Source organism: Rana temporaria, chromosome 7 (genome assembly GCF_905171775.1).
Source record: "Rana temporaria chromosome 7, aRanTem1.1, whole genome shotgun sequence".
In the NCBI taxonomy this organism is placed as follows: Eukaryota; Metazoa; Chordata; class Amphibia; order Anura; family Ranidae; genus Rana; species Rana temporaria.
Window position 1 is genome coordinate 101,509,040 of NC_053495.1, and position 23,563 is coordinate 101,532,602.

The following is a 23,563-nucleotide window of genomic DNA, read 5'->3' on the forward strand; positions in this document are numbered from 1 at the left end:
AGATACGACGGCCGGACTCAGAGATACAATGGCGTATCAGGAGATACGCTGTCGTATCTTCTTTCTGGGTTGATTTACTAAAACTGGAGCACTCAGAAACTGGTGCAGCTGTGCATGGCTGCCAATCAGCTTCTAACTTCAGCTTGTTCAATGAAGCTTTGACAATAAAACCTGAAAGCTGATTGGTTTCTATGCAGAGCTGCACTAGATTTTGCACTCTCCAGTTCTAGTAAATCACCCCATTAGGCTTTTATGGAGTTGAGTTTAGAAGCTTTGGAAAAAAAAAACGCCAAAAGCTCCTAAACTTAAGTCTAGGAGCTGTAGTGCAATGTTTCTCAACTCTAGTCCTCAAGTACCCCCAACAGGTAATGTTTTCAGGCTTTCCATAATTTTGCACAGGTGATTTGATCTGCCTTAATTACCACAGCCGTTTCATCTCAGGGAAATCTTGAAAACATGGCCTGTTGGGGGTACTTGAGGATTGGAGTTGAGGAACATTGCTGTAGCGTACATTAAGCCTTAAGCCTCTCAGGCCCCGTACACACGTCCGAGGAACTCGACGTGCCAAACACATCGAGTTCCTCGTCGAGTTCAGTGTTGCCGACTTTCCTCATTGAACAACGAGGAAATAGAGAACATGTTCTCTATTTGGCCCGACGAGTTCCTCGTCGGCTTCCTCGCTGAAAAGTGTACACACGACCGAGTTTCTCGGCAGAATCCAGCTCCGATCGAGTTTCTGGCTGAATTCTGCCGAGAAACTCGGTCGTGTGTACGGGGCCTTACACACGACCGGCTTTCCCATTGGGAAAACTGCCATGAGAGCTTTTGGCTGGAAAAACTGTCCGTGTGTATGCTAATCGCAAAAAAAAAAGAACCAGCTCTCTTTTTTTTAAATGAAGAACATTCAACCTGGTCAGAAAATAGTCTAATAACCGTTGCTTTTGCTCTATAATTCTTTTTATAAATACACCTCACAAACTTTGTTAACCGATAAGCAGCCTGATTTGCATCTTGTCTTGTATTTGCTTAATAAATGTCTAACTAAAGAAATAAACTCTCCTGTAAACTCTAGCATGTTAATGTAATTTCAAAAGGTGTTTTTAATCTTTTTATATATGCAGCTTTCAGTATAAGAATATGTAGCACTAGATTTTGGGTTTTGCACATTACCTCTAAGTTCGCTGTCTAGGGAAGAAAGTCTGTAGGAATTGGAATGTCCACACAAGATGTAAAACCTTCAACTGTAGGCTCCATTTTTGCTGCATAAACGTGTGAAGAAAGTAGAGAGCCTAGAGAGAAGGGGAAGTCCCAGGCACGCGGTACAGACTGCACAATAGTATTCTGAATTCCAATATTGGCCACTCAATTCTGAGTGGGTATTGCTTACCCGGATAGACCCCTCCCACATGGCCCAGCAGCCAGAATGATGCATGGACAGTATAGGAACAGTCTCTGCCACAGACCGTCTGATAACACAGAATGGATAGTTAGGAATCCTCTGCCACAGGATTTAAAGTCCTGAACTTCCTGCCTTACAGCCAAAGAGCCTTTAAGCCAATCCAACGACCTGTAAGGTGTTGTAGGTTACGGTGCATCCCTCAATAAGTTACCAGGCCTCTCCCAAAGTACCAGCCTTCCGCTCGAGCTTTTCCGGAACAGGTCCTCCCCCTGGCTTCCTTCATTGAGTGGCTTCTTCCCGCAGGACAGACAGCACAGGATCACCTCCAATGCATATGCCCCAGCCAGGATAACTGGGCCTACTTGACAGGAGCACAGCCTCAGACCAACGTGGTCCCGAGACTGAATTCGCACACACCCACCTCGCGCCAGGAGGGCCAGGAGGCGAAGGACCCAGAAAAACGGCATCTGCCCCTTAAGTATCCCCTCCCAGCATGCACAGCGGGGTCACCACTCCCACTGTACCACTGCCAAGGAGGGACACCCAATACACCATGGTACACCTGCGTTCCAACATGGGCCTGAAGTGGTAATGCCACCCACAGGCAACAAGGGAAAATACTACCAGGCAGTACCACAGCCAGAACAGAGGCAAATTTGCATATAATTTAACAAGTCTGGGCCCAATATATTGGCCCAGATATCCCCTAACTTTAAAATAGCGCCCCTATCTTTGGGAGCAGGGCGCTACAAATACTTGGTGATACTGACACTCTCAGGCACTTCCTGTTATGGATTAAATGTCACTCAATGTCTATCTAACTGAATATCTATTTTGGAAAATTTAACTTTAACTGCGCTTTTATGTAAGGTCTAAATGCTAACACTCAAATGCATTATATACTCCCTTTTTTTATTATTCACATTTTTTATACTATTGTCACGACCAAAGAATACTGGACCTTCACTTGCCTGGACCTGAATTCGGTTTGGGATGTTATATCTCTCTCTGATTCTCCTAATTTCCTCTGTTCTGTATCATAGGAAACATCTTTGGATTTTGTGGATAAAGCCTGGGGGCATCAGAGATCTTCCCATGTTCTAAATGAAAGCCAGCTGCTAAAGCAAGCATACAGAAGGTTTGATCTACGGTAAGGTATTCCTCCAGGAGCTCACACTGATTTGCAGTCTAATTCCTAATATCTCATAGTCTCTGAACACAAAGAATAGTGCTTCTCTGATGTAGAGAAGTTATAACCTAAATAACCATCACTGATTAGTATTAGGAACATCATGTCATCCTTTGGTGAAGACAGATGACTTGATATACAGTATATTCCACTCTGTGTTTTAAATAAGCGCGCTAATATCAATAATGTCACCTCAAACACACAGCGATCTGTTCAGGAGTTCAACTGACCTGAACCTATAGATCTACACTGGGTTTACTTCAGCATTCTATACATACAGATCTGTTTACTTTACCTAAACCAGCTGTGATCACAAACGCAGCAAAGAGCTGGCATTCCAAAGTATTACCCTATGTCACCCAATGGAAAATAGTAAATGGTATGGCTTCATTCAAATAATACCGTCATTTAAGCGGTAAAATGTAACATAGGGTACCCATTTTCACATTTTAAAATATAAATGTGTTACTATAAAATCTGTAAATATGAATTATAATTTAACAGCAGAAACTACTAAAATTAGTCTATTGGTGAATGTTTAGAGACGGTACAACCAAGAAAAAACAAATCACTAAACTTTCATAAAAATGTTACCATGTTAAAGTGATTGTAAAGCCAGAAGGTTTTTTTTTTTTTATCTTAATCCAACATATGCATTAAAATAAAAAACCTTCTGTGTGCAGCAGCCTCCCTCAGCCCCCTTAATACTTACCTCAGCCCCCTCTCGATCCAGCTATTTCCACGAGTGCCTTGGCCACCCAGGACTCTCCCTCCTGATTGGCTAATACACAAAGCAGGGGCGCCATTGGCTCCTGCTGCTGTCAATCAAAGTCAGTTAACCAATGAGGAGATAGGGGGCAGGGTCGAACCATGGCTCCGTGTCTGAATGGATACACAGAACTGCGGCTCAGGTGCCCTCTTAGCGAGCTGCTTGCTGTGGGGGCACTCAATAGGAGGAAGGGGCCAGGAGTGCTGAAGAGGGACCCGAGAAGAGGAGGATCTGGGCTGCTTTGTGCAAAACCACTGCACAGAGCAGGTAAGTGTGAAAAAAACAAAACAAAACAAAACAATACTTTACAATCATGTTAATGTAAATTCAAAAATACTACAAAGACCACTCTTTGAAAAGGAGTTCAGAATCTCTACTATGCAAAAAATAAATAAAAATGATGACAGGCTGTTGTCGGAAAATCTGACTGTTTGTATGCTCCATCGGACAATTGTTGTCCGATTTTATGCCAACAAATGTGTCTTGTCGGATTTTACGATTGTGTGTACAATAAAATTAAAAAGTACAAACATGCATGCTCCGAAGCAATGTTCACCACAACACAACATTATCAAAAGTTGCACGAAGGGTGGGGCTAAAGAGCTTAAAAAACACATAGTTTCGTGTTTGTTGGCTGACAATTCTTTGCTGTTTGTATGCAATACAGGTTCATGGCCAATGCCCTTCGGACAAAAGTCCTACAATTTGTCCGATGAAAATCTGATCGTGTGCACTTAATAGAAGGTTAGAAGAATAGACCCCTGTGTTCCAAAGAATTACAGGATCTACATCATTAATTAGCCATTAAAAAAACATTGCTCTTTTACTTGTGCTAAAAAGATGAACAATTCTGTGGTTTATGTAAAAAAAAAAAAAATTTGATTGAAGGATGGGAACTGTAAATGTTGATATTGCAAACACGAAAAAAAAAACGATTTTAATTCAAAAGGAAAATAAAAAAATATAAGTAGAGTTTAATGTTCTGTTTAAACATGCACAGAAATCCTTATTATAAATATAGAGGGTTGATAACATCTCACCAGAAAAGTTAAAAGCCCCTTGAAGGATAAAAGGCGCTTTCATGAATTTAGTAGTAACTCTCATATAACTGCATACCTGGGGGCCATGGGAATGTCGCTTTACGCTACTCAGCCTACCAGTGCCAAATGCATTACTAATTCCCTCAACGATCACCTGTTTCCAACTTCACCTCAACACCTACACCTGTAATGCTGCCAATATGTGCTTGGGAAAATTATTGATTTATTTTCCGACTGATCTCCTCCAAGTGGAAAAATCAATCTACAGCCAACAAGCCAATCTATCAATATGCCACACTTGGGAAAGTTAATAAACCCAGGACCCTGCATTCACTATATCTGGTCTCCCACAGTACATAGAACATGGAAATGCAATAGTTTTAGTAAATATAAGCTGCTAAATACCTTTTCTCATCAGCAGTTAGAGCAGTCTTGTGACTTTTATCAGTGTCTGGTTAAAGCTTATAGGGGGAGTTTTCATTCTCCCCTGAGGCCTCTTACACACGACCAGTTTCCTCGGCAGAATCCATCAAGAAACTTGGTGGAAGAGTTTTTTTGCCGAGGAAACTGGTCGTGTGTACATTTTTCATCGAGGAAACTGTCGAGGAACTCGTCGAGCCAAAAAGAGAGCATGTTCTCTTTTTCCTCGACGGGAATGGAGAAAATTGGCTCGTCGAGTTCCTCAACAAGCGTAACAAGAACTCGACGAGGAAAACAATGTGTTTCGCCCGCCGAGTTCCTCGGTCGTGTGTACGAGGCCTGACTGTCCGTTGAGGATGCAGGACTCCTGACCCTCTGTCTAGCCATCAACTCTCCCCAGAAGGCTTGAATCAGAGGACAAGACCAAACCATGTGGACACCCTCCTCCCAGTCATCATCCATCAGAGTTGGGACATCTTGTTGCCACAATTGATATAGCTGTAATACCTTAGAGGTGTCTAGCTGGTTGTTAAGTAGTGGGCCGTGAAGCCGGCTGCTGCATCCTTAACAACCGATGACACATCACCTGTCAACTCAAACCTGCGCTCCTGACAAAAGCTCCGTTGTCTGACAGATTTTAAATAACTAAGGGGCAGGGCCACTCTGACATCATAGGGTGACCCCCAACCCTCTTGTGGCATCATCGCCACAGGGGGCGGGGCCACCCATGATGTTGAGGAATTTCAGAATTTCGTATCTTTGGCATACCTTTTGTATATTGAGAAATCAGAATAGCTGGTTAAGGAGTGGGCGGCCGCTGGCGTCCTTAACTGCTTGCCGACCAGCCACCGCAGTTATACAGCGGCAGGTCGGCTCTGCTGGGCGAGATCACGTAGATCTACGTCATCTCGCCGCTCAGCCGACGCGCGTGCCTGGCGGGGGCGATCACCACCGGGCACCCGCGATTGCTCGTTACAGAGCGAGAACCGGGAGCTGTGTGTGTAAACACACAGCTCCCGGTCCTGTCAGGGGGAGAAATTACTTATCATCTGTTCATACAATGTATGAACAGCGATCTGTCATTTCCCCATGTCAGTCCCCCCCCTTCAGTTAGAACACACATAGGGAACATAATTAACCCCATCCTCGCCCCCTAGTGTTAACCCCTTCCCTGCCAGTGGCATTTTTATAGTAATCAATGCATTTTTATAGCACTGATCGCTGTAAAAATGCCAATGGTCCCAAAAATGTGTCAAAAGTGTCTGGAGTGTCCGCCATAATGTCGCAGTACCGATAAAAATCACTGATCGCCACCATTACTAGTAAAAAAAAACGAAATATTAATAAAAATGCCATAAAACTGGATTTTAAGGGGAAGCATAAGAAGCCACATGCCTCAACATGGGGGGGGGGTGCAATGGGGCAGGTCACAGTGTATTCCTGCTCCATGGTATTGTGTGTCCCTGAGTGATTTCTGAGTGAATGTTGTGTGTGAGCCCACAGCTCTGTCCACTTGGTGTGGCCTTCCTCCCTGGATAGTTCATTCCTAGTTAACTTGAACAACCGTAGGATTGATTTACTAACATCAAATAGACTGTGCACTTTGTTAGTGCAGTTGCACTAATTTTTAGTAAATGTGCAAACAAAAATATTTCATTTTTATTTTCCTTGCACCCAAGTATTCTTTACAAAGTGAAGCTTTACCACATTAACATTTACTAAGAACAAAGAGTGCAACTGTACTAGCAAAGTGCACAGTCTATTCACCATTAGTAAATCCACCCCTGTATCTACTTCTTTTTAGGGGATCCAGCTCAGAAATTCCCTTATGTCTGTATGTTTGAAATAATTTTACCAGATACAGTTTCTACTGTAAAGAGTTAAAGTTGTACTAAAGGCTAAAGGCTTTTAAAATGCAAGAAGGTTACAAAAAAACTTCTTTGTGCTGACCTGAGCTCACCTGAGCTCCCTCCGATCCAGCGATGTTTACGATAGCCTTGGCTGTGCCAGGACTCTCCCTCCTCATTGGAGGAGACAGCAGCAGGGGTCAATCACAGCCAGTGAGCCAATGAGGAGAGAGCAAGGGGGCGGGGCCAAGCGACGGCTCTATGTGTCTTATGGACGCATAGCGCAGCGGCTCAGAAGCAAGCACACAGGGCAAGTGGCATTCTATGGGGGAATTGCTTGGGGTGAAGGAGCCAGGAGCGCCAGTGGGAGTCCCAAAAAGAGGATTGGAGCTGCTCTGTGCAAAACAACTTCACAGAGCAGGTAAGTATAACATGTTTGTTATTTCTCTTTTAAAAACAAAGCTTTAATACCACTTTAACTGCCTTAACACATTTTAGGTGGCAGGAGACTGCTATGGAATTTTAGATAACATTTAAAAACAAAAAGACTATGCTGTAAGTTACGTTCTTATTTCTTTCTAGTCGATTTTCCATTGTTGTTAAATGTATAGTTTTACACTATGGCTACAATAACGTTGTTGCATCTGGAGAATAAGTTAGGAATAGTGATTATCAGTTGGCCAAGCAGCAGCATCTGGTATGTATAAAAAGAAGGAAAAAAGCACATAATGCAGATGTAGTACTGGTTGCACAACTCCCCTTGTCAGGACCTGTTTTGATTACAACTGTATTAAATCCAGTTACTATGTGATGCACAAGCCTCAAAAATTAAATAAAAATGTCCTTTGCCTTGCCCAGTTGAACCAAATCCTTAATTGGTGTCCCCCACGCTCCAACTCTAAGGCCCCATACACACCATAGAATCTATCCGCAGATAAATCCCAGCAGATGGGTTTCAGCGGATAGATCCTATGGTGTGTACACGCCAGCGGATCTGTTTCCGCGGATATTTCTCCCCTGGGATGGATTCCAGCAGATCGAATATTTGCTGACATGCCAAGCAAATCCATCTGCTGGAATCCATCCCAACGGATGGATCCGCTGGTCTGTATAGACTCACCAGATCCATCCGTCCGAAGGGATCCCCCGCATGCGTCGTAATGATTCGACACATGCGTGGAATTCCTTATATGACAGCGTCGCGCACGTCGCCGCGTCATAATCGCGGCGACGGCGCGACACGTCATCGCCAGAGGATTTCGGCGCGGATTTCAATGCGATGGTGTGTACACTCCATCGCATGAAAATCCGCCGAAATCCTCAAGAGGATTTATCCGCGGAAACGGTCCGCTGGACCGTATTCGCGGATAAATTCTCTCGTGTGTATGGGGCCTTAGACAATTCAGCTCCCAGAGAGTTTCAGCAACAGAAGCAGTGTTGTCAATACAGAAAGCATTGGGCAGGACCAGATGTGTTCGGGTGTTGTATGACAGACTACAGTCTAGGAATAAGTAGGAATAATGTTGATAGTCATGACCCATGCAGATTTTTTCACTTCTACATAAGACTGGCAACTATGCTCTGAATTCAGGAGCAGTGCAGAATTGTTAACTATGACCCAACATGGTGTAGCGCAACTCCTCTATAAAAAAAATACCTTAAATCAGCAGTGTAAACTTAAGGACATATGTGGAAAATTTGAAGAAGTGGTTTCATACACATAATCCATGAAAGTATTGTTTTAATAAAAATATAAGGAGACATTATATAATGGGAAAAGCAGCAGATGGCTTCTTCAATAATATATAACAGAAATTCACTGGCTCAGCAGCCATATCCCTGCAAATAATTTTAAAATGTTGGCAACTATGATATTTAAAAGCCAAGGTCAAATTATCAGGGAAAATTGCTTATGCAGTTAAGGGGCTCAGTTAGATAATAAAATCTATGCAGCTTTAAACAAATGTTGATTAATGCAACTGTCATATTTGTAGGTCATTTGTGCCTCCTGTGGCCAAAAAATCCCATACTTAGCATTCCCCTGTCCTGCATTGTTCCAGGGCTTTAAATGAGGGAGAATGTTTGCTCCTGTGATGCTGGGGTGGATGCCCAGTAGCTGAAGAGCCCCAGCAAAAAGGCATGATGAGGTAATGCTAGCTATAGGAGTTTTTTCACCAGGCTTTGGGAGAGGCACAGATAGCTCACAGGTATTGGCTATTACATTAATCAACATTTTTCAAAGTTGGACAGTTTTTTTCTACCTACTGGGGCTCATTGACTGCATAAGCAATTTTCCTAAAAAGGCGAACTCTAGCATTTTAGTACTTTTGATGTTTTTGTTATATAGATTGTCATGCTTTCCGAACTCCTTCGAGTAAAATTGTGCTTTGGCAATACAGGGTAAAGCAAGAGGATCACACTCTCCTTCCCTTATTTCACATATCGCCTTGCCCAACCTGAGAAAGTGACTCAGTCTCCTTCCTCCCAAATGACAGCAATGGTGCATTGTGTTTGATTGCTCAAGCACCCTGCGCTGTCACATTGGGGAGGGGGGCTGAGAAGTCTTCAGCCCTATCTAAACTCAAAGTCATGACTTGGAGCTTCTTTTCATTTCTCCGACCAGTCAGAGCAGTGGTAGTGAAAGGAAAGTGCCAGGGCATGCATGTATAGGATAAAGATGGCCCAGCTCCAGGTCCTCTTCATCCGGCATACAGCCACATTCCTTTCCTATAAGGAGCTCTAGTCATGCAGAGAACAGCTCCCAATGGGAATGAATTGAACCACAACGTGCATGTGCAGGATAAAGTGGACCCAGCAAGGGCACTTTCTAAAGAAAGACTGTGAAGCTCCAAGTAGAACTGATTAGTGAAGATCAATGAAACAGGGCAGAGGTAAGTATCAGACCAGGTGGGCTGCATTCAGCAGATGAGGCCGTGGCTTTAAGGCCAACTTATACCAAAGGTACAGTTGTCATTGTAAAGCATTTTTATGTGGAAAGATTTGTCACTATAAATCACACCTTAAAAGACCATCTGGACAATGTGTTTTAACTTAAATGAAGATGCTTGCTCCCATATGTTCTTGCGACGTTCATGGCTATGCCCACTGAGGTACTCTCGACTAATCCACCACATCCATAAGCCTAAAAAACGCCAATTCTGGTTAGTTTCTCTAATTGTCACCTGACAGTGGGCAGTCAAGCTGACAGTTTCTTCAAGATAGGCTTTGCTTGCATTCACAATAGTATAGGAAATGAAAAAACAGGCAATAATTAGGGTGACAGCACTGCACTCAGCACACACTAAGCTGTTTGGCCGTTCCCTTTTGTGAATTTTCCAAGCTTTTGCAGTCTTAGCACTAACTGTCAATTTCTCCTGACACCATAATGCAGTGGAAAAACACCACTTGCCTTCAGATGAAAAACAAAACACCAAAACTTTCCAGAATAGGCTGTAAACGCTTGGGAGAATTACCAGAACTTTTCAAACCTGCAAAAAAGGATTTTGTACAAACATATAAACAAACTGATCTACAGGGGTCTAATACTTCCTCATCTTTTAGATCGCAAGCTCTACGAGCAAGGCCCTCTGATCACTCTTGTCTTGTATTGTATTGAATTGTGATGTAACTGTACTGTCTTCTTTCATTTTGTAAAGGGCTGCACAAACTGTTGGTGGTATATAAATTGTGTATAGTAATAATCACTGGGTAATATTACAGCTTTATAACATCTAAAAAAACATGATACCCTTAACGGCAAAGAAGTAGCACAGAGGAAGACAGGGTAATATAAACTCAGTACATATCAGCTATATCTTATAGTGTATGTCATTACGCTGTAACACATCCCAGTTGCCAAGTTTAAAATACTTCATTTGATTAGGTAATTCCACATTTTCCAGCTGTGGTCATCTTTGGCTGATCAGCATATCACAACATGCAATGATGGCCTTTCCTGAAAATATGTCTCATTGCCATACATTTACCAGACATTAGGTTTAGTGATAAGTGAATCCGTTTAAAAAACAGGCAGATCTATGATTTATTTTTTATTTTTATTTTTTTATTGTATTTTTATTGAAAATGATCTAGAAAAATACATATCAAACAGTATTTCAAAATATCAAGTAGAAAAATAGGCTAGTGAAAATTATACAGCCGTAGTGTTAAACATAGTAGAGATGAAAACACTTAAAAAACAATTATAATAAAGAAAATTAAAAGGAATTGAGAAAAAAATAAAAATATAAAAGAAATAAACACAGAGAAAGGAGTCAGCATAGGTTGATTACCAAACAGAAAGAGCTATTATGCGTAAAGGATGCTAGGCCCAATACCGAAGGGAGAGGGTATGGAAAAATATCAGGGGGGGGGGGGACATAAGGCGGGAAGGGGGTGGATAAAGGCATCATGATAAAACAAGAGGGAGCCCTGAATGAAATACCTACATGAGATAAGTATAAATAAGTGCAATGTGCCAATAGAGGAATCAATGCGACGAGCCATATATGGAGCTGTCCCAAGGTTCCCATATTTTGTCAAAGCCATCCACAGCATCCTCCACCACGGCTATCATATACTCCATCCTGCGGATGTCATTTATAGTGTGCAAAAGCTGAGTCTGAGTTGGAGGGGACAGGGAGAGCCAACATGCTGGGATAACTGTTTTTGCTGCCAACAGGACATAGGCGGCCAATTTATTTGTGGCTTTACCCAAACCAGGGATAGGAAGACCCAGCAGAAGGTACACCGGGTCTAAAGGAACAGGGAAATCTAGAATCTGCTGGAGTACGGACACGACCATGGACCAGAAGGGAGTAATCAAATCACATTGCCAAAAAATATGATAGTGAGTGTCTCTAGGTTTACCAAACCTCCAGCAAAGGGGGGGACAGTGAGGGGTCATAGCGATGTAAAACCTTAAGAGACATCTACCAAAAAAATAACACTTTATATGCTGTCTCTCTGTGCACAACACATCGTGATATTTTAGGAGTTGAGGACCAAATTTTAGCCCATAGATCTGTTGTTGTGTAAGATGTGACCATTTACTCATGTATGAGTGAGAATCCATGGAACTCAAGAGATTCTCTTGCAGGAGTTGGTATATAGTAGATATCAGTCGTGGTTCATATGGGCCCTGGGAGCAAACAACTTCAAATTGTTTAGGTTTAGTAAGAGTAAGGGCGGGGGAGAGTGTTGTAAAATAGTGGGTCATTTGGAGATAAGAATATAACAAATAGTATGGGATTTGGCTCGTAGATTGAAGGTCTTGGAAGGGGCGAAGTTTGCGGGTGACAGGGTGTACAAGATGCCGGAGTTGGAACAAGCCCGCCATGGCCCAGGGAAACATCCAAGGGTGGGAAAGGCTATCAGGGAGTAGGGGGGTTGAAGAGTACATTAGAAAGGGGAGGGCACTCAGATGCCAGGGAATGTTTGATGCGGCATGAACGCCAGATTCTGAGTGTGAACAGCATAGGACTTAAGCAGAGGTCACGGAGCCTGGGGTCTGAGGACAATTCAGGAGACCAAATAAGGGAGCATGGATGAGCTGGGAACAGTGAGCCCATCTCTATCTCTGTCCAACGATTTGGGGGTCTCAAACTAGACCAAGACACCACCGCATGAAGGTGGGAGACCAGACAGTATTTGTGAACATCTGGAGCACCCAGGCCTTCCCGACCCATGGGGGAAAAAGATGACCGAGCTGGCCACTCTATGTGCCCTGTCTTTCCAAATAAAATTAAGAAACCATTGTTTATGGAGTTTCAATTGAGCCATGGGGACAGGGACAGGCAGTGTCGAAAAATTACAGTAATTTCGGCATAACAGACATCTTCAACACGTTAATCCTGCCTATCCAAGATCTCGGGAGACTATTCCATCTAGTTAACATGGCTTTAATGGTTTTGAACAGGGGAACATAGTTGGCTGAGTAAAGGGAAGAATATGACGGTGTAATTTGAACCCCTAAATATTTGAGAGATGAGGTGCACCATCGGTAGACATAGGAGTTTTTAAGTGCAAGAAAGTCCGTCCGCAGCACAGAGGTGTAAGGGCAGGGTTTTGGTTTTTGACGCATTAATTTTGTATCCCGACAGGGAGCTGAACTGGGATAATAAAGCATGCAGGGACGGAAGTGAGACAAGAAGGTTAGTGAGGGTCAGAAGCACATCATCAGCAAATAGAGACAATTTTTATTCCCTAGTCGCATGGGGACTCTGCGTATGTCAGGATGTGATCTGATGGCCTCAGCCAAAGGCTCCAGGCATAGGATGAATAGGAGAGGCGAAAGGGGGCAGCCCTGTCTAGTACCATTGGACATGGGGAACGAACGGGATGTAAAGGAGGCCATTTGAACTTGGGACGAGGGGTTAGAGTAGAGGGATTGTAAAGCCGAGATAAAAGGACCCCGCAGACCGTACTGAGTGAGGATAGTAAACATATAGGGCCAACTTAGCCTAACAAAAGACTAAGCATCAGGGCAGGGCGCCGTACTCTGTTTAGCATGTCAATGAGGACCATGGTTCGTCTAGTATAGATCTATGATTTTTTATTTATCATTTTGGGTATATGAACGGAGATTTGTCCAGACTACAGAGAATTTTTAACCATGAATTATAATTGGTTGGATCACGAAATTGAATAATTCTTCACATCATGCAAATTTTAAGGCGAATCAAAAAGTGGTGAATTAGTGATTCTCCTTATTCAATCATCCATGTTAGTTTCCCTGTTATAGAAATTAAATATTTAGACATAATTTCTTTTTTTTACCATGGTACAGTAGAATCTTAAATCGGCACTCGATTTATTATCTTTCTTGCCAAATTACATTGGTCCAGCTTGGTATACCCAAATCTTATATCTGGAGGGCTTCTGGGGATACTGAAAATCACTTCAGTATCCCATACAACATATAGTGATAGCAGTGATCTCTAGGTCCTGCTCAAGAGGCTTCCCTTCTGCACACTAAACACAGGGGGTTGCTCACTTGACACTGCCACCATTCAGAGAACACTCTGTATTTTTTTTTAATGAATGCAAGGCATTATCTGATTGAGCGAGGTGCAGAGAGGCAGATAACACTATGCTCTACCATTGTCTAATCAAAAAACACCTTTAAAACAAGGCATTCTCTAAATGGCAAAAGTGCTGAATGAGCGGCTTACCTTTGTATTCCATGCGCGTGAGTGGAAGTCACTTGAACAAGACTCAAAAGATTGCACAGGCTACCACATTGGATTTAAAAGCTTAACTCCACTTTCGAGGGAAAAAAATTATCAAATAAAATAATAATAATAATAATAATATAGCATATACAATTGCGGCACAAGTCATATTTGAATATTATTAAAAGTTACCTTTCCTTTTCAATCTGCAGCGCTGTAATTTTCTGTAAAATGTAATGCAATATGGCTACCTGGGGGCATTCTGTACACAAAAAGTGTACAGAACGCCCCCCTAAATGTCATGTCCTGCTTGTGTGATTGGCTTACTGATTTTCCCAGATGTCTGCAATAAGTCAGGTCATCTGCAAAGACATAAATTTTACTTTTGATATCAGACCCAATATAATTTATAAAGATATTAAGAAGTAAGGGTCCCAGCACTGAACCTTGGGGTACACCACTGATAACCTTAGACCATTCAGAGTAAGAATCATTAACCACTACTCTCTGAATTCTGTATTTTGGCCAGTTTTCTATCCATTTACAAACTGATATTTCCAATCCTGTAGACTTTACCTTACACATGAGCCGTGTGTGTGGAACTGTATCGAACGCTTTTGCAAAATCCAAGTATACCACGTCCACGCCTCTGTCCAAGGTTTTACTTACTGTATTTATTGGCGTACAAAACACTCACTTTTTTACCCTGAAAATTGAGGATAAACTGAGCCTGCGTGTTATACATAGGGGGCTGTGGAACGTTTTTTCCCTGAAACTTCTCTCTTAAAGTTAGGGTGCGTGTTATACGCCTGTGCCTGTTATACGCCGATAAATATGGTACCTCTTCATAAATAGAAATCAGGTTTGTCTGACAACTTCTGTCTTTCATGAATCCATGCTGTCTGTTTCTTAAATTGTTTTTTTTTTCAGCAAGAACTCCTATATGTGGTCTTTTATTAATCTCTCCAGTATCTTCCCAGCTATAGAAGTTAAACTAACAGGTCTATAGTTACTTGGTAAATACTTTGTTCCCTTTTTAAATATAGGCACCACATTGGCCCTGCACCAATCCAGTGGTACTGTTCCTGTCATTAATGAGTGCACTTGTAGTGCAAAGTGGATTTGCCTTTTGTAAATAACCCCCAATGTGTTTTTATTGAACCTAAGATTTGCCTACAAATATATAGGTGCAATTCAACACAAAATTGCCATAATAATGATTCTGACTTAAAAAGTTACCATTATTTTGCTGTCTAAAAAAGTTAATTATATGTTTGTGTTTTTTTTTTTGCTGTATTACAAACACTGTGCCTATGAGAATACTACCTAAGGTATAATGGCACAATACCTGGCATGTTGTAGATCATTTTCTTTTTTTGAAGTTCCATTGGAGCAAGTTTGGAAGAAAAATATAACACAAAATATATCATACAAACATACAGTATTTACTATTGCTTCATATGATAATTTTGATAGGACCTCTGCATCCTGGACATTTGAGAGAGGCTCACTGAAGCCTCTTCTCTGAAAGCCACTGTTCTCAGAAGAGACGAGCCACTCCTCTATTACTGTGCTGCTGTCTCAGCGTACTGACATCAGCATCTGGAAATGTGTGCATTGCGTAGGGCCTATATCATTTCATCATTGCTTAGTCAATCAAAGGGAGGGAGGGTGGAAAGTTTTCCTGAAACATGCTTTCTTCTGATTGAAGACTTCCTAGGACTCACCTAATGACCATCCCCCAAAGCCTCTGCTGTTTCTTCCGGCCCCCCAATCCAGTAAGTACTCCTTGATTCCTATTTACTTTAACCTACAGAAAAAAAACTCCTGTGCCAAACCCCTTTTAACCCGGTCATGTTGACCCTGTGTCCATGCTTTCCTTTTCTTACTAACTTCCTGTCCTAGTGTGACAGCACATTTCGCTCCGCCCCTCGGAGCTCAATTATGGGGACGATCCCCATGATTAAGCTCCGAGGGGCAGACAAAATGTGTTGGGGTAGTGGCCTCGTTGGAGCCCAGGCTGAGGTTGCCATACACTCCAGATCCATAGGACAGTTTTGATGTGCGGCCAAAGGGAGATTATCTTCAATACTCAGTGACGGCAAGATTCAGGATGAGCTGCCTCCCAGCCAGCACACACATCAGTGGATACTGAGGACTTGTACCCCTCCTAAACCTGAGCGGTTCACATATCGTGTTTCTTTGGGTCACCAAGCCTTTCACCTTATCCTAACTTAAACTAAAAAAACTTGCTTTTAACATATAGTCAAAGCCTTTTGCAAATTTGTATATAAAGTACCCTTAAACTCAAATATAAGTGTAGCGCCTGGTTACTTCCAGAACCGGTGCTATGTTAAATTTAGAGGGGGTCAGAGAGTTAGTCAACTCTGACCATGTTGATTTGTTCGAATTTGGGTCTCTGTCTCAGCTTTGGCTGTGCTGTGGGTCCATTCTGTCATTTCTGGGGTGCTGATATCACCACAGGTCGGCAGGTGGCAGCAGTTGAGTTAAGGATTGGGTACTCTTGCCCAGCAGCCTATCAGGAGGGTTTGGCCTCGCTGTGCATGCTGGGAGAGAGTATTTATGAGGCAGACACCATTTTCCTGGGTCTCTCCTTGTGTGGCGCCCACCTTTAGGGTAGCCACTTCACGCTGCACTGGCGAATGGCTTTCTGGGCCAGGGATGCGCATGCAACCCAAGGATCCTTGCTTCGGGACCACGTTGGCCCGGAGCAATTGATCTGCCACTTGGGGACTCAGTAATCGACTGGGTCCCACCTAAGAAGGTCCTGGGTCGTCCGTCCAGTTGGAGGAGGCCATACGGTGGAGAGTCTGCCTGAGGAGAACCAAGAGAGGCTGGTATTCTGATAGAGGCCTGACAATCCGTTGGGGACCAGGGGAACCGGACACTGAAAGGCTGGATGTTGGCCACCTGTCAGTCGGTACCCTAATTCAAAACTACCTGAAGGAGATCCAGGTGTCAAGTCTGCTAAGGAGGATTATCTCCGTTGTTTAATTATCAGGAGGGTCTGTGGCAGAGACTTTTTTTCCTAAGGTTCGAGTGACATTCTGGCTGTCAGGCTGGTGAGAGAGGCCTGTCCAGGTGTGCTACACCCACTCAGGCTGGAGTGTTGAAAGAAACATTACATATGGGAGCAGGACTGTTTCCCTATTACTGACATCTGGATCTGCTATCTTCATTTCTTCTGAACCTCTACTCTTCACCAAGTTTTATTGTTTTAACCCAGCTGGGTAATAAAGAGCACAGAAAAAGACACCTGTCGTGGACATTCCGTTACTACAACTTTCACCAAACACCCCTAGACATCAGAGAAACACGAGGTAACATGCCAACCAAAACAAAACAGGAGCTCCTTCGGGAGTAGTGATACATAAGTTTAACCTAAACCTAATCTAACCTAAACCCAACCTTATCCCCAAACATAACTTATTTTTTTCTGAAAATTTAGAGACCTCCTTCAAAGGTTTGGCACCAATACTACCAGGCCCTTGAGCCAAAACAAAGCTGTACCAAGATGTGAAGGTCCCAGAAGTCCATTATTCAGAACATAGCAAATTACTAAGCACAAAGGGAGGGACTGAAATGAATATTATCCTGTCCACTGGTCACACTGTCCCCATCTCATACAGCCCAACCCTTTCCTACTTTATCAAAAACTAAAAAAGTTTTGGCTATGGATGTATTTTACTTTTGTGGTTACACCTGTGGAAAGCAAATGTTTACTTTTATACTAGCTATGCGATAGTATGTTTCTGTTTACAATACCAGGAACTGTAAATAAAGATCCAAGATGGGACCTTTCAGGTACCGATTGTTTAATTCATTTGATTTTAATTGAATTAAAAATCAAAAGTAATTTTATTTTACAAAGATCTAATTTAAAACAAGAAATAAATAATAAAAAGCTTGTACATCACAGTACATTATGTACATATAAAATACAAGGAAATGTTTAGAAGTCCCTTTGCTGTCGGGTACATCTGTTTTCTGCTTCTACATGTGCATTTCCCCATCACAATTTGTTTCCGCACTCGCATGCTATTAGTTAGTTCAGAACTGAATTACCTGCCTAAGGCCCAATAGGTGTACAGAGGTATAGCCTAAAGGCCCGGTAAAGGAATTCTAATTTTCTTTACTGATGATTCAGTTAGCCAAGGGTGGTGTTTCCTTACACCATTGTATGCAATGTTGTATGTTCACAGGATTGTCAGCAAAGGTAAGGTTTCCTTTTCTTCCTTTAGGCTCCCCATTAAAGTCTACCTAATCCCAAGAAAAAAAATGTAATATATTGCAGCTCAGCGGTTCCTAGATGTGGTGGCTGTATTCCTTTTTCAGGCTTTTTTTTCTTTATTTTTACTTTGTGATCCTGCCAGGAACACAATATCTGTCCTAGGATGACAAAACAAATACACACTGTACTATAGCTATGGAAAAAAGGTATTGTATCCCTAGACTGCCTGCTACTGACTTGGATTACAGAACAACGTCCCCTCTCCTCATTCCCTATAACATAAGGGGGAGGTTTCTGTGGTCCACAGAGGTGAACTAGGAAGGGCTCAAAACACTGCTTGAGATTCCAGTGCAGCACAAGCAGAGTACACAGAAAGTTAGGAGTTCACTGGACATCTTGTATGATCAACAGATGTTTTTAGCACCTATGGAATACATATACCTAAAGGCTTTCAATTGTATCAGACCATAAGGGAGCAAATAACTGAAGTTCATTGTTAGGGATTATATAGACAGAAATTATATAAAAACAACAACAGAGTTATAAGGCCCCTAAAGCCTTATTAACCTCTTTGCGCCGGGACATATGATCATAAACCCCACTCCACCTCCCAACATCCTAAACCTCTTAAAGGGCTGTAAGAGAACTACTAGTTTCTGCACAATGCGTGCTCGCGCACACGGGCGCCCACAGTTGCCTGTGCGCACTAATGCGCATGCACGGCAATGCTTAAGCCACTCATCAGGAGCACGTATGCAGGGAAATAAATAATGAAACAAAGTCAATAAGAAACACGTCAAGATACTATGACATTGTGTATGTGATACACACTGAGATATGTGTCCATATTATCTCTACCCTATAGGGAATTTTTAGACTGTTGTATTCCTGTTACATTTTCCTTCACCTTAAGGGGGTTGTAAAAGTTAAAAAATGTTATCCTATAAGTGATCTCTGTGCTATACAGATATTGAATATATTTGTTATTTTTGTTTATTTTTGTTTAAAATATCTGTTAAATTAGTATACTATTTCTCGTCCTCATCGTTTCCTCTCTATTCTCTCCTCTACTTCCGGGTTTCGGAGCGCGTTCACTAAAGCGACGTCACGGCATCAAAGAAACTACATTTCCCTTGAGGCTTAGCAGCATTACGCATGCGCATTGCCGCTTTTTCGCCATGCCACCTAACGAGAACGAGCATAGTTCTCGTTTCTTTTTCAGGCTTGCATGTTCACACGCCGCCCATTTAACACGCCCATTCCCGCCTCCCCAACACAGGCATTAACACATAGACATGCCCACATATCCCCTGCCTCCATTCTGCCAAACAGAATGTCTCCACGCAGGGATGTAGTCCCAATGGAGGGGGCGAGCACGCTGACTAACACCCAGCCAGAACGACTCGGATGATGGGGTCAAGATTCGTGGACCAGGAAGTGAGTTATTCAGACAAAGAAAAATAAAATTTAGAAGGGAAATCAAAGGAAAAGGTAAGTAAACCAACAATGCACTAGCTTAAAGGAAGCTATTTAGAAAATAAAAAACGAACCTTTACAACCTCTTTAAGCCCTCGTTCACTTGATTGCTGCTCGACACTGCACCATTTCTTGGTTATATGTATCCCAATACAAAGGATCATAATATTATCAAAAATAAATGTCATATGTGTACCAACATCATAAATCCAAAAGAAAAATCTAAATTCATAAGGTAACATCACTATTCCAATGTGACACTACTATTCCAAAGTGACACATATAAAAGTAACAAATTCACTCCTAAGATGTTTTGATGTGGAGGGGGCGGGAGGTACTGGCTCAGGCTCTCAGCAATGTGCTGAGAAGCTGAGCCAACCCCTTATTGTGGGGATCCCTGCAGAGCCTGGACCGGTGTTCTGACAAAATGAACAACCTGGCAGAACGTGCAACCTGCGTCACTTCCTGTGACATGAAATCAGCTGTATCGCCAAACTGTGCTCACAGCGCAGGCGCAAAGCTTCATACATGCCTTCACTGGCTGAAGTCGGTGCACACAGGAATTTGCCTGACAAAATGCTCGACCGACTACTGCGCATGTGCACGGCAGAAATCAACTAACACTTACAAGATTTACGTTGCTAAGCCCATCTTGGCACACCTTACACTCAACCTCATCACACCTAAACTAAGAAGGCCAGGCAGCGGACTTCTTGCTACACCAAACCCTGTTTTGAATTTGTCCACTAATTTCAGCAATTCAGTCAGCTTATCTTCTTAAATATTGTAAATTTACATCTACAAGGTGGTGTTCTGACAAAATGAGCAACCTGTGCAGTAAGTTTGTTTGCTTCGTATTCTTTCGTAAGTGTTAGTTGATTTCTGCCGTGCGCAGTAGTCAGTTTGAGAATTTTGTCAGGCTAATTCCTGTGTGCACCGACGTCAGCCATAGAAGGCATTTATGAAGCGTTGCATATGCACACTGAGTGTGGTTTGGCGATACAGCTGATTCCACGTCACAGGAAGTGACGCGGGTTGCCCATTATGCCAGGTTGCTCATTTTGGCAGAACACTGGCTCTGTGATGTCCGCTGACTGCAGACTTTAGCCCTCTGTCTACTGCAGATAATTCAGACCACACAGCCATCTTGTTCCTCCTTAGTCATCAGGAACTGGCTGCTTATTTGGGGTTCAGGCAGCCAGGGCCCACTGATGAATGCAGGCCTGTCCACTGGCTGCTCTGTCCCCATACTCCCGAATGAATGTGTGACAGGGATATTCCAGGAGGCTGCAGGAGCAGGGACATGTCATTCTTATCTAGGTGAAAATTGTGGTGAGGATGGAACCAGAACAAAAAATAAATAAAAAAAATGAACAAACAGAAAAAAAATTCCTTTTCAAATGGTTGCAGTGGATTGAAGTATGATTTTAGACTGAAGGTCTAAAATCTAATGTAAAGTGAGCATCCACATACAATTTTTTTTAAAGTTTCCCTCTAAAAAAGTAATTTTTTGTCACATGACTACTCATGGGCTAGCTGTGTTGTGGACAGGTATTACATGGCAGAGCTACAACTACACAACATTGTCTTGCACATACATACATGCAGGATGAACTGTATAAAGCCCAACATCAGTCAAGCTTTTGGTATAGTGGGCAAAAGTCTGAGTTTTTATGTCTGTCTGTGTCCTCCTCATTAGGAGATGAAAGATACACTAGTAGAATTGTGTTCAAAATTTCTCCTTTTTCAAATTTAAAATCATTAATGGGGTAGAATCGGCATTTGTTTTTGACCGCAGTGACGAGAAACTTTAATGGAACAGGATGGAAAACTTGGATTTATTTCTATAATGTATGTGGTTTTTGGTCAGAAAAGTCAATTTATTTGAAAATTAAATATATAAAGCACAATTTGAAGTACTTACGACCAATATTTTTCTTATCATTGAATAACTGAATTTTCATACGATTGTTTGAAGATATACTAGTTTGTGGACAGCTTAACTCTCACATTCTGATCCTTCTGACACCAGCACAAGAAATGTTGTCACTGGGCCAGGCAGGCACAGATGGCAATAAAAACCTGAAAGATATTCTACACTTTCTGCACTCTACTAAAGAAACAAGCCTTTGTTGCTGTTGCTGTGCCAACCAGGAGGATATCTTAGCACTCCATGCACTTCCTGTAGTTTTTGTCTGGGCTTTAAACTGACCCTTGCAAGCAGCAAGGTGCCATAAGATACATTTTAGGCTTGAGAAACTGGACCTGTGCACCCCATGAGCCTCGGAACCAGCGTAGCCAATGTACGCAAATTGCAGCTTGAAGTTCAAGCCAGGCCTTTACCCTCTCTTTTGCCCTCTCCAAACATCACAATGCATCTCACGATACAGTGTGCACACATCAATCACACTTAACTGTGGTACCCTGTAACAGACTTTCTAGGGGATTTATTTTAAAAAAATGCAGCAAAAGATGAGAGATTCAGCTCGCTGTAACCAATGAGATGCCAGCTTGTCCTTTCTATACGTCTTGGAAAACAGAGAGCTGAAATCTTATTAAATAACTTTGGGCAGAATGACACTTTGTTATGAATTATAGTTGGTAGAAAATCAGGGAAATAAAATATAATATATAGACTGATTACATACAAGTACAAATAGCCGATCAAAAAAGTCTCGAAAGCCTAATCCCCCTACACTACTGGTGGACGTGCTTCATATCTTCTATACATTCCACTAACAAATGATGAGACTCGTTATACTGTAGTCAAGGCGTTAAAAATTACAACTGTTACTCTGAAGATAGCACATAAAAATTGGTGTATCAACATTGATTTAAAGATCACAGTAACTATAGTAACTTTTGTATAGTTTCCATTACCAGGTCAAATAGACAAGACAAACCAATGTAAATTAGTTGCAATTCCTGAAGTTTTAATGAAGGTTAGCCAATGTATGGGGCTGACTCAGAAGATAGATGTACATATTTCGATTATAAATAGGTTAAGAGATAATGAATATGCATTTTTAACTGTGATGTCATCTTACCAGATAGCAATTCTGTTCTTGGGATAATCCAGTTTATCTATACAGTCCAGGAAATAGGGCAATGTATGTGCAGCATTCCTTGCTATGATGGCAATCAGGACACTCGGCTTCCGGAGGGGAGATTCAGCAACAATTTCTTCATCGATATTCAACTCCTCGCCTGTCGCACATGAAATGGAAAAGTAAAAGGGCAGCAGAAGCAAGCAAATACAAGCAGTGGGGACTGCAGCCATGTTACATAGAGTCTGCTGATGATGAGCATACTGCTCTGACTGTGTTCTGTGAGCTGAGTCTCTACAGGCATTGCAAGGGGGGGATGGAGCTGAAATTTGAGAGCGTGAGTCTACCAGTGGGGGCTCAAGGTTTAAATAGAGAAGAGTCAGTTGCAGGCATGCAGAAAGTGATGTTTAATCCACCGTAATCCATTGCACGGGTATGTCATTCACAATCTCTTCACTTTTCTGTTAAATGGCCTAAAAAAATAATATATTACAAACCCTAAATAGTAAAAAGGTATTCATGGAGCAGGCAGCTGGGGGTGTCTGCCACTGGAATTTCACCCAAACACAGGACATCTTTATAGCAAGCTGAATAATAAATGAGAACTTTAAGAAAATATGGAGCAGTGCCTGAAAATGTTACAGAGATTTCCACTATACTTGGCTGGTCAAAGAATTGCCTCGCGTTAGTTCAGCACTTAGAAATCAGCAAATTGATCTGATGAAATGCTCCCAGACCACATCACAATGTTTTGTAATTGGTAGATTAGATGAAATAAAAATCTTTCCAAATTCACCTGTAAATGCTGGATACCGTGTACTGTCATCACCTCGGCTTTCAGTAGTTTTAAGGCTCATTTGCTGGTTGCGTTACGCTGCATGGTGCGAACTGATCACATCCAAATCATCAACAGGAGGCAGAAAATATATAGCAAGGTGGACTTTTGAAGTAT

The 23,563-nt window shown here is 42.1% G+C and overlaps 1 protein-coding gene across 1 annotated transcript in view; it reads right to left on the reverse strand.

The window, feature by feature from the left end:
* Positions 1–22,917, reverse strand: part of COLGALT2 (collagen beta(1-O)galactosyltransferase 2) — a 125,771-nt gene extending 102,854 nt beyond the window's left edge. The window contains exon 1 of the mRNA XM_040359797.1: positions 22,612–22,917. Within this exon, the coding sequence (XP_040215731.1) occupies positions 22,612–22,844 (233 nt within the window). The 5' untranslated portion in view covers positions 22,845–22,917. The remainder of the gene's footprint in view (positions 1–22,611) is intronic.
* Positions 22,918–23,563: the final 646 nt, after the last annotated feature.